Raw genomic sequence first — 13,069 nt, 5'->3', positions numbered from 1 at the left:
ACCTGATCAATTTAAGTGATTTGGGAAATTAACTTCATTCTCACTGTAGCAACCTCATGGGGAACAGGTTTTCTTCTCAGCCCCTTTTATAAGTGACCAAATGGAGAAGTAGAGTGTGAACAAATGCTGTTACCCTGCACTGTTGTTAATACTAACATTTAAACTCATACACAATCTCCAAAGAATGATCACTTCCTCTACTCTATTGTGCTTCTCTATGGGCAAGAACATACCTTAGAATACCTAAGGGGACAGAAAAAGCTAAACTTCTCATTACAAGAAAACTTATGGACTGGTAAAGATGGCAAACATAGTGATAAGAACACTGAAGTCCATACTCAGTCTCTGTATAAGGCTACACTGTGAAAGAAATGAGAAGTAGTCACGATCAGAGTGCTGAAGGCTAGTTTAGCAGTTATAGAGTGAAAAGCATAGAGTGCAACTGTAGGCAGAAGAGATGAATGATATTCACAAATCAGACAAGACTGTGCTGGAACTGAAGAGTTTTCCATGTATGCAATCAAGCAAGCACACAATAGCTCCCCTGTGAAAAAATGAGCAAAGAGGAATGAAGTATATAGATACTATGTGTACATGTAAGGTCTGTTGAGATGGAAACTTAGGAAGAAGTTTCTATCAAGCCAGGCACCATGACTTGTTCTTAGAATTCTGGCATTCAAGAGACTGAGGTGGGGAATTTATGAATTGGAGTTTAGCCTGGACTACATAGCAAAACACCGCCTCTTCTATTTTTTTCCTTTACTTAACTCAGTGGTCTGATTCATAGAATATCATTAACAATATTAAGAAAACAGAAATTTAATGTGTAAACAGTGATACCCTCACTAAGAAAACATTCTATAAAGAGACTGGAACTGTTAAGTAACAAAAATCAGCTTCCATGTTGAGGTTTGTTACATGAAGAGCTACAAATGTGTTTGGTAGACCCTACTTCTCTCTCTTATCTCAGCTAGTGTATCATAAGAAACATCTCTGATGACCTCATTAATGCCCAGACATCAGGATGTGACTTGCCCTTAATTCTATGCATTATAGTAACCATGTATTTATTGAATTGTCATTTGATTTTACTCACCGTTCAAAAATAAGAGTCTTACTTGAGGAAATGATACCTTTAATTCCTGAATCTGAATACTAGCAAGAGCAATCACAGATTATCTGGGGCCAATATACACAGAAAATGGTTGAAGACACTGTATCTATGGGAGCAGGAAAGCACAGAGAACAGCTCTTCTCGGTAACACTGATAATTAATGAGAATGGGTAAAATATAGAGCTACAATTAATGTTGCTATTCTTATTTGATTGATAGCTTACTCCAAATGTGTAGCTGAACTCAGACTCATGGTAAGCCTTCTGCCTTGGCTTCACTAGTGCTGGGACTACAGTGTACATCATTCTCTGTTAATTTTTGTACACATCAGAAAATCACCTGATATAAACAAAGTATGAGCAATGAAAACCTGAGAGGATGAATCATTGAGGTACTAAGCTTTGATTTTCTGACTGCCAAGAAAGATTCTGTCTCTGATGTAACCGAAGCTCTTAAAATCTTAAAAGGTTTAATTTCCCTCATAGGCAAGAATGGTTCTAATGACTTTCTGCTCTGTCTTACAGGAGATGAGTGTCAACTGCTCTCTGTGGCAAGACAACAGCTTGTCTGTCAAACGCTTTGCATTTGCCAAGTTCTCTGAGGTTCCTGGAGAATGTTTCCTCCTGTTCACCCTCATCCTCCTCATGTTCTCAGTATCACTGACAGGAAATGCACTCATAGCCCTTGCCATCTGTACCAGTCCAGCCCTACACACCCCCATGTACTTCTTTCTGGCCAACTTGTCTCTCCTGGAAATTGGCTACACTTGCTCTGTCATGCCCAAGATGCTGCAGAGCCTTGTGAGTGAGGCCCGAGAAATTTCTCGGGAGGGTTGTGCCACACAGATGTTTTTCTTCACATTCTTTGGTATAACTGAGTGCTGCCTATTGGCAGCCATGGCCTTTGACCGCTGCATGGCCATATGTGCCCCACTACACTATGCAACCCAAATGAGTCCTGGTGTATGTGCCCATTTGGCAATAGTTTCATGGGGAATGGGATGTATTGTAGGGTTGGGACAGACCAATTTTATTTTCTCCTTGAACTTCTGTGGACCCTGCGAGATAGACCACTTCTTCTGTGACCTTCCACCTCTCCTGGCACTTGCTTGTGGAGATACATCCCAAAATGAAGCTGCAATCTTTGTGGCAGCAGTCCTCTGCATATCTAGCCCATTTTTGCTGATCATTTATTCCTATGTCAGAATTCTGGTTGCAGTGCTGCTGATGCCTTCACCTGAGGGGCGCCATAAAGCTCTCTCCACTTGTTCCTCCCACCTACTTGTAGTCACACTCTTCTATGGATCAGGATCTATTACTTACTTGAGGCCCAAGTCTAGCTACTTACCAGTACTGGATAAACTCTTGGCCCTCTTCTACACAGCAGTGACATCCATGCTGAACCCTATCATCTATAGCTTAAGGAACAAGGAAATAAAGGCAGCCTTGAAAAGAGCTCTGGGCCTGAAGATAGCTCTGGCAATAAATAGGTAACAAAAGCTTGCAAAGCTGCAGCTAATAAGAACATGCAACGAGCCAGATTAAACAAGTAAAAACTGGTACATTCTTCTATCTTCCTTATGTCAAGTCTCTTTGTAATTTTGAAGGTATCTCTCAACTAAGCTCTATCTTCTAATGCTAATTCTGAAATGAAATCAAATACTAAGGAATTCAAGTAAAGAATACAATACTGTAGAGTGATTTTCCATTATGTTTAAGTCTAGGATATCAATCTAAACAGCCACGTTATTTTTCAGATGTCATGCAAATTCAAGGCCTGGTGTCCCTATGATTATGGACCTTTATTAAGACATATCGCATATCACTCTTTATTCCATAGTAACTGTATAAAGGGTCTTATTTTAGTAATATTTGTATTTTTATTAAATAATGCCACATACCCAACTCTCTGAATTCTTTTGTGATATATATATATATATATATATATCAAAAATATACAAATACTACAATACCCTGAACTACTGAGATTTGATATGATTTGCTTTAAAATATTAAATATAGCATAAGAAATATTTTCAAGAGTTTCTATGGCAGTTTTTCAGACTTTTAATCTTTCTTCTTATTATTATTTTACATATTCACTTTACATCCCACTCATTGACCCCCTCCCACAATTCTTCCCCCAATCCCACCTCCCTTCTTCTCTAAGTTGGTTAGGTCCTCCCAGGGAATCCCCAGCCCTGGCACTTCAAGTCTCTGTGAGGCTAGGCAAATCTCCCACTGAGGTCAGAAAAGGCAGCAGAGCTATAAAAATACATCCCACCTGCAGGCAACAGCTTTTGGGATAGTCCCTGCTCCTGTTGCTCAGGATCCACATGAATACCAAGCAACACATCAGTTCCTTATGTGCAGGGAGGCCTAGGTCCAGCCCATCAATGTTCGTTGGTTGGTGGTTCAGTCTCTGAGAGTATCAAGAGTCCAGGTTAGATGACACTGTTGGTCTTCCTGTGGAGTTCCTATGCCCTTGCATACTGCAATCCTTGTTCCTGTTTTTCCATAAGAGTCTCCAAGCTCCATCCACTGTTTGTCTGTGGGTGTCTGTATGTGTCTGAGTCAGGTGCTGGGTAGAACCTCTCAGAAGACAGCCATGCTAGACTTCTGTCTGCAAGCATAGCAGAGTATCATGAATAGTGTCAGGGATTGGTGTTTGCCAATGTGATGAGTCTCCAATTGGTCTAGTTATTGGTTGGCCATTCACTCAGTCTCTGCTATATCCCCCATGTTAGCATTTCTTGAAGACAGGATAAATTTTGGTCACAATTAATATGGGTGTGTTGCTGTCCCTATGGCTCCACTGGGGTTTCTGCCTGGCTACAGGAGGTGTCCCATATCTTCAATATGGTGAATCATAGTTCAGGACATCCCCCTCAATTCTGGGAGTACCTTCCTTATCCCAGGTCTTGTCTATTCCTGGAGAGACCTCCTACCTTTCCACTCCTGTCAGTTGCAGATTTCCATTCATTCTCCCAGATATCTGGTCATCCCTCCTCTCTCTCCCTACACCTGATTCCCCAATTCACCACTGTATCCCTCTCTCACCGAGTTTTTTCCTCAATCTTCCTCTTATGACCTTTTTATTCCCCCTTCTAAGTGAGTGTCAAGCATCCTTTCCTGTGCCTTTCTTCTTGTTTACCTTCTGTACCTGGCTTTGTTGCTTGTGTTCTTTCATGGACCTTTAGCCATCTGGATGCCTTGGGTCCTGGATGTTCCTGTTGTAGTAGGTACTAGGAGGGGGGGGATTAACCTCGATGGTCCTGGTATAGCATGCCTCTGATGGGTATCCTTGGACTTTATCATTCCAGATCTACAGGTCTGTATGATTCAGTATCTGTAGGTTTGTATGGTTCAGGAGCTGCAGATCTGATGAAATTATGCAGAGAATTGGCAAGAGAAAGGAGGTCTACCTGGGTTATCTGTCTGCTGAAGGCAGCTTGGCATGCTCAGAGGACTCAACAAGCAGGGAAGATGGGTGGGGAAAGGAAGCTAACTTCTATTCTTCAGTGGGTCTGATGAAGGTAGTGGGGGAGGTGGCAAAAGAATGGAGGTCCTCCTGGGATAGTGAGAGATGCCAATTCAATGTTTTTAGACCCCTAAGCAACTAACCCAGCACAGAGTAACTTGTTTTACTGCTTTCAGCTTGGGAAAGATAGCCGACCCTGTGACAGGCCCAATGTTTAACTATACAATGCCCCAAGGATATTTGCTCCAGATAATCTCTAACCTTCCTTAAGGCATAAACTATTGCCTGACTTCCTCATTCTGTAGTTTCCCCAGTTCCTTGTATGATTTGTCCTCCACCCCTTGCCTTGTGATTTTTCCGTTTTAAATACCTCTGACTTCAGTTGCATGGGGTCTCACAGTCCTCTACCTCTGCGCGTGTATGACTGTGGACCCCAGAGCCTCTGGAATAAAAATCCTCTTGCTTATTGCATGGAGACCATTTCTTGTGAGTGATATGGGTGAGGCATGGGGTGCTGGGGCACCCTCGGGTTTTTTTTTTTTTTTTTTCTGGTCTTACAATAGAAGCTGCTCAGGACAGCTCAGCTTGATATGGAGGACTCATATAGCCTCTATTAGTTTTGAAAATAGTGTTTAAAATATTAATATTCAAGAACCCATGGGCAACTCAGGCCAGGGAAACAGGTAGGTTAGATGCAGATTATTGTCAGGGATGTAGAAGCCAACCTTGTAAAGAAAAAATGGATTGGAGAGAGGAGCACCACAGGCTCCTACAATTCCTCAGAGGCCTGATCTGATGTACAGAGCATTAGATCTAATATGGCCCCTGGAATACCAGTGAGAAAGTAGAAAGGAACCAAGGCCTGAGTAGTGGCTGTTCCTCTTGTCTTCATGAAAGTCTTAACAGGCGATGATGTTCCTCCAACTCCCCTTTATTACTCTGATTTTTCTGGGTGACCTCATCAGGCAGGGATTTCATTGGGGGACACCTAACTCAAAAAGATCATGTAGACCTCCAATCTTCCCTTTCCCAACTCATTCCACCCAGCCTCCAACATCATCAGGAATTCTCTGGGATCCTGTAGGTTACTCCTGCCTGGGAAGAAGATACTTTAATTGTGGATCTTCAAGGCTCCTTCCTTTCCATGAAATCCAATTCCCCTGTCTCACTCCTATCTCTGTAGCAGATCACCTCCCATCTCCAGCACACCATACAGATGATCTTCTTAACCTTCCTCCATACTCACTCTCTTATCCCAGACCCAACTTCATCTGGATTTTTCTGGAAAATATGCCAACCTATACTGGCTGTGAAGCAAATAGGCCAGTGAAGCAAGTAGGTGAGGTTCAGATGTTCACACTCCCTCCTCTTCTCCATAGCCAATCACCTATCTCATTCCCAGCTCTGTAGCAGACTACCTGTTTTGGCCTTTGTACAGAGCCATAATGGGGTATCATGCCACATGGTAGGAACTTGACATTTGCAAGGACAAGGGCTTCGGGCAGGAATCTTACATTAGGGCATAATAGGGAAGTAGGTTACAGCAGGAATTTTTATCCTAGGGTAGAATGCTCAGAGTGAACTTGACATTGGTCAAGGTGAACTTCTTCTCCCAGTCTTTGTTGAGCAGAGATTTCTGTGCTATTCAGGGTGAAGTGCTCAGAGTGAAGGTGAAGTTCATTGTTCCTCCAGGTCTATGAATTCCTGAATTAAGCATGCGACCCACCCAGCTGCCTGAGCAGTGGAGCCAAGAACTTCCCTGAAACTCAGCCCAGAGTCTGGAGGGAGGCTTTTTTTCCAAGCTATATATTGACTGACATTTATTAAAGTTTTGGACTCAATTGGTAAACTATCATCCTGGCCCTCATTCTTTTTGCCCCTTCCCCATCCATTCCTCAGCTTCTCTTCCAGGAACCAGTTCACAGTAGCTGCAGGCAGCAACATAATGCAACATCTTGTCATACTCTGTCCCTTTTCCTAGGGGACTGAGTTTATCCTAGGGGAATAGCATGCTTCTTTCCTTCTTGTGGGCCCTCCCCCCACCCACCCAGCCCATCTCCATTCCTAAGAGTCAGCTCCAAAAAGCAAGAAACATATTTTACCTGGAACATGTAGTAGCCACATATATCAGGATCACAGAAGAATTTCAATGCTTTCAGCAAAATTTCAGAACACAAAAATAACATCAAAAAAAAAAACAATAGCCTATTTATATACTAATGAAAAATAGAGTGAAAGAGAAGCCAGGAAAACAATCCCACGCACAATCACCCCTAAAAAAATGTGGAAATAAACCTAATCAACAAAATAAAAATCCTGTACAATAAAAACATTTAAGGCTCTAAAGTAAGAAATTAAATTAAATTAAAGAAGACAGTAGAAGGTGGAAGGCTTTCAATGCTCGTGGAATCAAAGAACCAATATTGTGAAAATAGCCACCTTACAAAAGCAATCTATAAATCCAATGCAACTATAATCAAAATCCCAATGTCATTGCTCATAGACAGAAAAAAATCCAAAAGGTTTTATAGAGATACAAAAGACTGAGTTTAGCCAAAGCAATCCCTTTAAAAAACCAAAATATCATCGTAACCCATTTCATATTACACTACAGAGCTATAGTAATAAAAGCAACATGATACTGGCACAAAACCAGACAGATAAAAATGGAATAGAACTGAAGACTCAGCTATAAGCCCATGGTTATAGCCACTTGATTAATTTACAAAGATGCAAAGTATATGTGCACTGAAAAGACAGCATCTTTAACAAATGGTATTGGAGAAACTGAACTTTATACTGCAAAAAAAAAGTGGAATTCAATCCTTATCTTTTATGCTGCACAAAACATAGTTTCAGAAGGGCAAAGACCTCAACCAGATACCCTGATACTACTAGAAGAGAAAGTAGGGCATATGGTACAGATGAAGACTTTCTGAATAAGACTCTGTAGGGCCATTGCTGATGGTAACATCCTGTTCTCCAGTTGGTTCTTGATCTGTCAGTAAAGAAAGCCAGGAGACAAATGCTAAGGACAATTGCTGGGCAGAAGGTGGTCCCTGGAGTAAAATGAAGATGCAAGGAAAGAGAGACAGATTTTCACCAGGCTTCTGATGAGGAAGGGTTAAGGAGTCATGTGAGATGTCAAAATGGAATGATCACATAGGCTACTCCTATAGATGGTGGTCAGGGGCCAAATGGTACTGGCCACTAAATTTTAGGGCAGGTGGGAGGTGTAGAGCTAAGAGTAATAACAAGGACATGTTTTTCCAGGTGGGAGATAGTAGTGTCCAGCAATTATACCAAAAAGGTAAGTTGAAAATGAATTTCTGTGTGTGTCTTTTATCCATGGATTCAAGGGAAGCTGAGTGGACTCCATTAACAAATACACATTGACAAGGTTGCACAGGAATCTTTAAATTAAATTATAGGGTCCATGCAATTCCCATCAAAATCTCCACAGACTTTTTGTTCTTTTTTGATTTTTGGAGATAAGAGTTTCTCTGTGTAGTCTTGGCTGTCCTGGAACTCGATCTGTAGATTAGGCCTGCCTTTACCTCACAGAAGTCCACCTCCTTCTGTCTGCCCATTGCTGGAATTAAAGGTGTCCATTACCATGTTCATCATAATATGATTAGTATAACATCTTACATAGGTGAGGCTGGCCTTGAACTCCTGATTTAATGTTTTATCTTTGGCTCTCCAAATTCTAAGATTAAAGGTGTGCACAACCACCTCTGAGTTGGCTTATGATCTTGCTTTTAAGTTAATGAAATTGGGTGGTGGGGCAGGGATAAAGACAGAGAGACAGAGAGACAGAGAGACAGAGACAGAGAGACAGACAGACAGAGAGAGAGGGGGGTGGGGAGAGGGAGAGGGAGAGGGACAGACAGAGAGACAGAGACAGAGAGACAGAGAGAGAGAATACGAATTATTTGCAACTAAATATGGGTGCCTAGAGTCCAGAAGCAACAGATTTCCTAGAGGTGAATATGGGTACTAGAGAAGAATGCAGACCTTCTGCAGCTTGCCCTCCTGAGCCTTTTCTCAAGCTCCCTAGCTTATGATTTTGTATGAATAGATTTGTAGGATTGTTCACCATAAATAAGGTTTTACAAAACAAAAAACTCCAGTAGTATAGGAAATGAGACAGACAATCAATCAACAAATTTAACTAATTGTACTTTTCATCCTATTGGCCAGAATTAGTTATGGATGCACCTCGATACAAGAGACGCCAAAATATGTTCTCAAACTAAATGGAGTTATTACACTTTATGTGTTAGTTCTTATTCTGTCATTGTAAGAAGCAAGGATCTATGAAGGAGAAAAAAATAACTTTATTGTTTAACCTCCCCTGTAAAACTAATGGAAATCTCCTTGGCTACATATCTCATTCTCAGAATAATAACTGCTAATATCTAAGTTAAAATTAATTTAAAGCAATTATGTTTTATTTCAGAAAACTTTATACAAAAATATATAAACTCTCTCTAATGCTGAGATAGCATGTATGTGGGCTGTTGTAGATGGTACTGTGCTTAGTCACTGCAGAGCCTGATGACAAAGAGCATATCCCACTCAAGAGACTCAATTATTCTCCCTATCATTCCTATTTTACATAATTAAAACCTTAGATATTCAGCTATTGGTCTTTCTTTGTAATAAGCATTCAGTGCCTTACTCATATCTTCTACATTAACACAACTTTTATCTCTTTTTTTATTGGACCTACTTTTGATAAAAATAATTAGAGACATAGTCAATATCACATATGACTAGGAAGGTGTCAAATTTATTAACCTAAATAATTTATAATAAGCAGAACAAATATTAGTTTCATCAAAAGAATATGGCATGAAGGCTAATTATTTAGTTTTCCTGACCATTTTAGATAACGCTTGGAAAATTGAAAACTTTAATAATTTATATTAATATTTTCCAATGGCCAAATAATAAATTATAATACCACATTTCATTTCATAACACAGGATGAGCAGAGCATACAGGAGCACTTATTATTAAATGACATCATTCATTACATTTATTTCTGATTTGTTCACCAATTAGATTTACTTCTTTTCCATCCAATTTAGCATTTGTCTGCAAACTCCAACAGGGATGTCCAGTTTGACTCTCAAGAGGAGATTCAGGCTGCCTTCTGACACTCTTCAGTAAGAAAAAACTGCAAAGTCTCCTGGGGAGAGTGAGAGAATCAGATCTCTGAACACAGCGGATAGCAGTAAAATATATTTATAAACATTGTTTTCAAGAATGTGGAAATCTCAAATATATCATTGTGTGAATACTATAACTTGTATATGTCTATCTCTATCTATCTATCTATCTATCTATCTTCTATCTATCATCTATCTGTCATCTATCAACTATCATCATCATCTATTTACCTACCTATCATCTATCTATTTATTTACTTTCCTGTATCTATCATCTTTCATCTCCTGTGAGTGTGTGTGTGTGTGTGTGTGTGTGTGTGTGTGTGTGTGTATGATGCTGAATTATTGCCTCAAAGGACATAGTGTTCTCTCCTGGGATACACAAACCTCCTGACCTCAGATGTGATTCTTTACTATAACAAAGGTTTTTTTAATGCACAGACTTAAAAATGATAATGAGAACGTGGTAAGGAGAGGGCACAGAGAAAGCCCGAAGTTGGCTAACCAGAAGCAAAAGCAGTAATTCTTCTCACATCTTGTGCGAGATTGAAGGTATGTGCCACAGCTAGGTTGTCAATACTGGACTTAGAGAAAGTGAACTAAAGTGTAAAAATGAACAATTGATACTCAAAACACTTTTGAATTCTTGCTGTTATTTTATTTAACATCTCCATCTCAGAGGAATGTAATGGTCAACTCAGAATCATAGCTTCTTTGTCAGAAAAGAGCCTAAGTCCATGGGAAATCAGCACATCACAATGCTGATATGTGGAAACCCTCATTACACAGTGCACCTCAATCTACTTAAGTAATCCAACAATTTCTATTGTGTTGAGCTAACATGTTATTTACTTGGTGACAAATGGTTCTGTGATGAGTAATTGTGGGAAAACTGGAAAGGTAGAGGTGAGCCTCCTGATAATCTTTTCCTAACAATCTACACAAACCATGTATACTATTATAGAATTTTAGAAATAGTGACTACATGGTGGTGATGATGAGTATTTCCTGAGAATTTTTGCACACAAACACTGCTGTGTTTCAGAAACAGAATTAACAGTGTATCATACTTTCCTTAGCTCACTGAAGAAAAAAATTTGGGGAGAGAGAGAGAGAGAGACAGAGAGAGAGAGAGAGAGAGAGAGAGAGAGAGAGAGAGAGAGAGAGAGAGAGAGAGAGAGAAGGAATCAAGTCCACCAACGAATATTCCTAATTTTTTAAAGACTACCAGAGTTTATGGGATCTTTATAACACTGAAGATCTATATATTAAACAAAACTCATAAATGATAAAGAAAATTGCCAGGAGCCAAACTGATCTTACTTTATGTTTAGAGTCCATTTTAAAGATAGGCTTAGGTTTTGACTTCTCCTCAGCTACAGACCTTGGAGAGATCGGGTGGTCAATGGTCACTGTGCCCTCCCAGAAGAAGAAAACATCTTACAGCTGTCAGAGATTCCCCTTGGCAGAATGCCTGGGTTACATGGAAAATCCCACTTGCCTTACTTCTTCCCTGCTTGTATAAGTTGCCTGAGAAAATACAGTTTTGGGGGTCCTTGAACAAGTTGGTCTTGGCCTTCTTCTTCACGTCTCCTGTCTCTATTTCTCTGCCCTCTCTTCTAGGGTCCCCTGCCGAAACCCCCCACAGGCCGGGGCAGAAAATATTATGTTACAACTGTATGTGAATGGTTTCATTCTGTTACTAGATTGGTCACTCCAGAGGATAGTCACATAATGTTCCTAACTGTCTGCACAAGATGCTTCTCAGGGCAAGCACTTTTGCACTTTAATGAACATATTACTATGTATTCACATTGGGCTTCAAAGTATTTACAGTTTTAAGCTGAAACAGCTCAAATTGACTAATCTAAAGTTTTATTTGAAGATTACTTTAAAATTAGAGACAGAGGCTTATCTGTTGCAGCCTATTCTGATACTTCCATCTTTCTGAAGAGCCTTGAGATCTGTATGTGGACTTGTGTGTATGTATATACAGTACATGAGACTGCATTCTCCTTTCATTGGTCATTATGAAAATAGAACTTTCTAGCATGAATTTCAAACAGATTTCTACTACATTAATCTCTGCATCCTGAGGATGACCTCAACAGCTGATGGAGACCTAAAAGCAATTGAAAATGTAGTCAAATTTTGGCACTTTCAATATAATTTCAAATAACAAGGAGAGAAATTTTTACTGATTTGTAATTTTTGACTCCATTTTGTGTGATTTAGTATTTCTAATATCTCAACAGAATAGCATTTGTATTAGATAATAGTTTTAAAGTATTTTGAGACCTTCTGATGCTCCAATTTTTTATTTGACTCTGAACTTTGGAAGGTATGAAATATACTTATGACAGGCTGTATTTTTTTACTTGTCCTATAAGTATTAAAAGTATAAAATGAACAAGCATAGACAGACTGTAGGTTGCCAGTATTCACTGTCATCATTCTTCCACAAGGAATGCCTCCATTTCCTCAGACTCATGGGACCTCATCCCTATGCACATGTTTGCATTGGGCTGCTGCAGTCTAAGTTACCAGTTAAGCCCAGTCAGACATACCTGTGGGTACATTTCTCTCTTGGCTTCTAAATCTATGTCACTGAGGAAACTGTGGTTCCTTGAAGATGTGAAAATATACAACAGGTATAAATATACCTGAAAATTTAAGTGACAAATGAGAGTCTATAAACTCCAAAAAAAAATATATTACTTAGGAGTCAGGACCTTATTGGGTCCTGACTCCTAAGTAATATTATTGAGTTAAAATATTGAGTTAAAAAAATGGTAAGTACAAAGTAAGACCCTGTCTCAAGAAAGAAAGAGAAAGAGGAGGAAGGAGGGCAGGGGATGGGAGGGGAGGGGATTAGCGAGAGGAAGGGAGAACAGAGGAGGAGAGAGGAGAGGAGGAGAGGAGAAGAGAAGAGAGGAGAGGAGAGGAGAGAAGAGGAGAGGAGAAGAGAGAAGGGGAGGGTAGGAAAGAGAAGGGGAGGGGAGAGAAGGGGAGGGTAGGAAAGGGAAGGGAAGGGGAGAGGAGGGAAGGGGAGAGGAGGGAAGGGAAGGGAAGGGAAGGGAAGGGAAGGGAAGGGAAGGGAAGGGAAGGGAAGGGAAGGGAAGGGAAGGGAAGAGAAGAGAAGAGAAGAGAAGAGAAGAGAAGAGAAGAGAAGAGAAGAGAAGAGAAGAGAAGAGAAGAGAAGAGAAGAGAAGAGAAGAGAAGAGAGAACATGGTTAAAGAGAGCAAGTGATAACAGAAATAAAGAAACAAAAATAAATTTGAAAGGACCTTTTCATAT

General features: G+C 40.0%; 1 protein-coding gene across 2 annotated transcripts; it reads left to right on the top strand.

Moving 5' to 3' along the window:
* The first annotated feature begins 1,641 nt into the window (after positions 1-1,641).
* LOC127669360 (olfactory receptor 10C1-like) lies at positions 1,642-2,607 on the top strand. 2 transcript variants are annotated; one of them, XM_052163170.1, is made up of 2 exons: positions 1,642-1,973; positions 2,406-2,607. In XM_052163170.1, exons 1-2 carry the CDS (start codon positions 1,642-1,644, stop codon positions 2,605-2,607), a joined length of 534 nt encoding a protein of 177 aa, XP_052019130.1. The 2 variants fall into 2 exon arrangements, with proteins under 2 accessions (XP_052019130.1, XP_052019129.1); XM_052163169.1 differs by having other exon boundaries at positions 1,642-2,607.
* The last annotated feature ends 10,462 nt before the right edge of the window (positions 2,608-13,069 follow it).

Source organism: Apodemus sylvaticus, chromosome 19 (genome assembly GCF_947179515.1).
Source record: "Apodemus sylvaticus chromosome 19, mApoSyl1.1, whole genome shotgun sequence".
NCBI lineage: Eukaryota > Metazoa > Chordata > Mammalia > Rodentia > Muridae > Apodemus > Apodemus sylvaticus.
The sequence above is the reverse complement of the archived record's forward strand: the minus strand, read 5'-3'. Positions and strand labels throughout refer to the sequence as shown.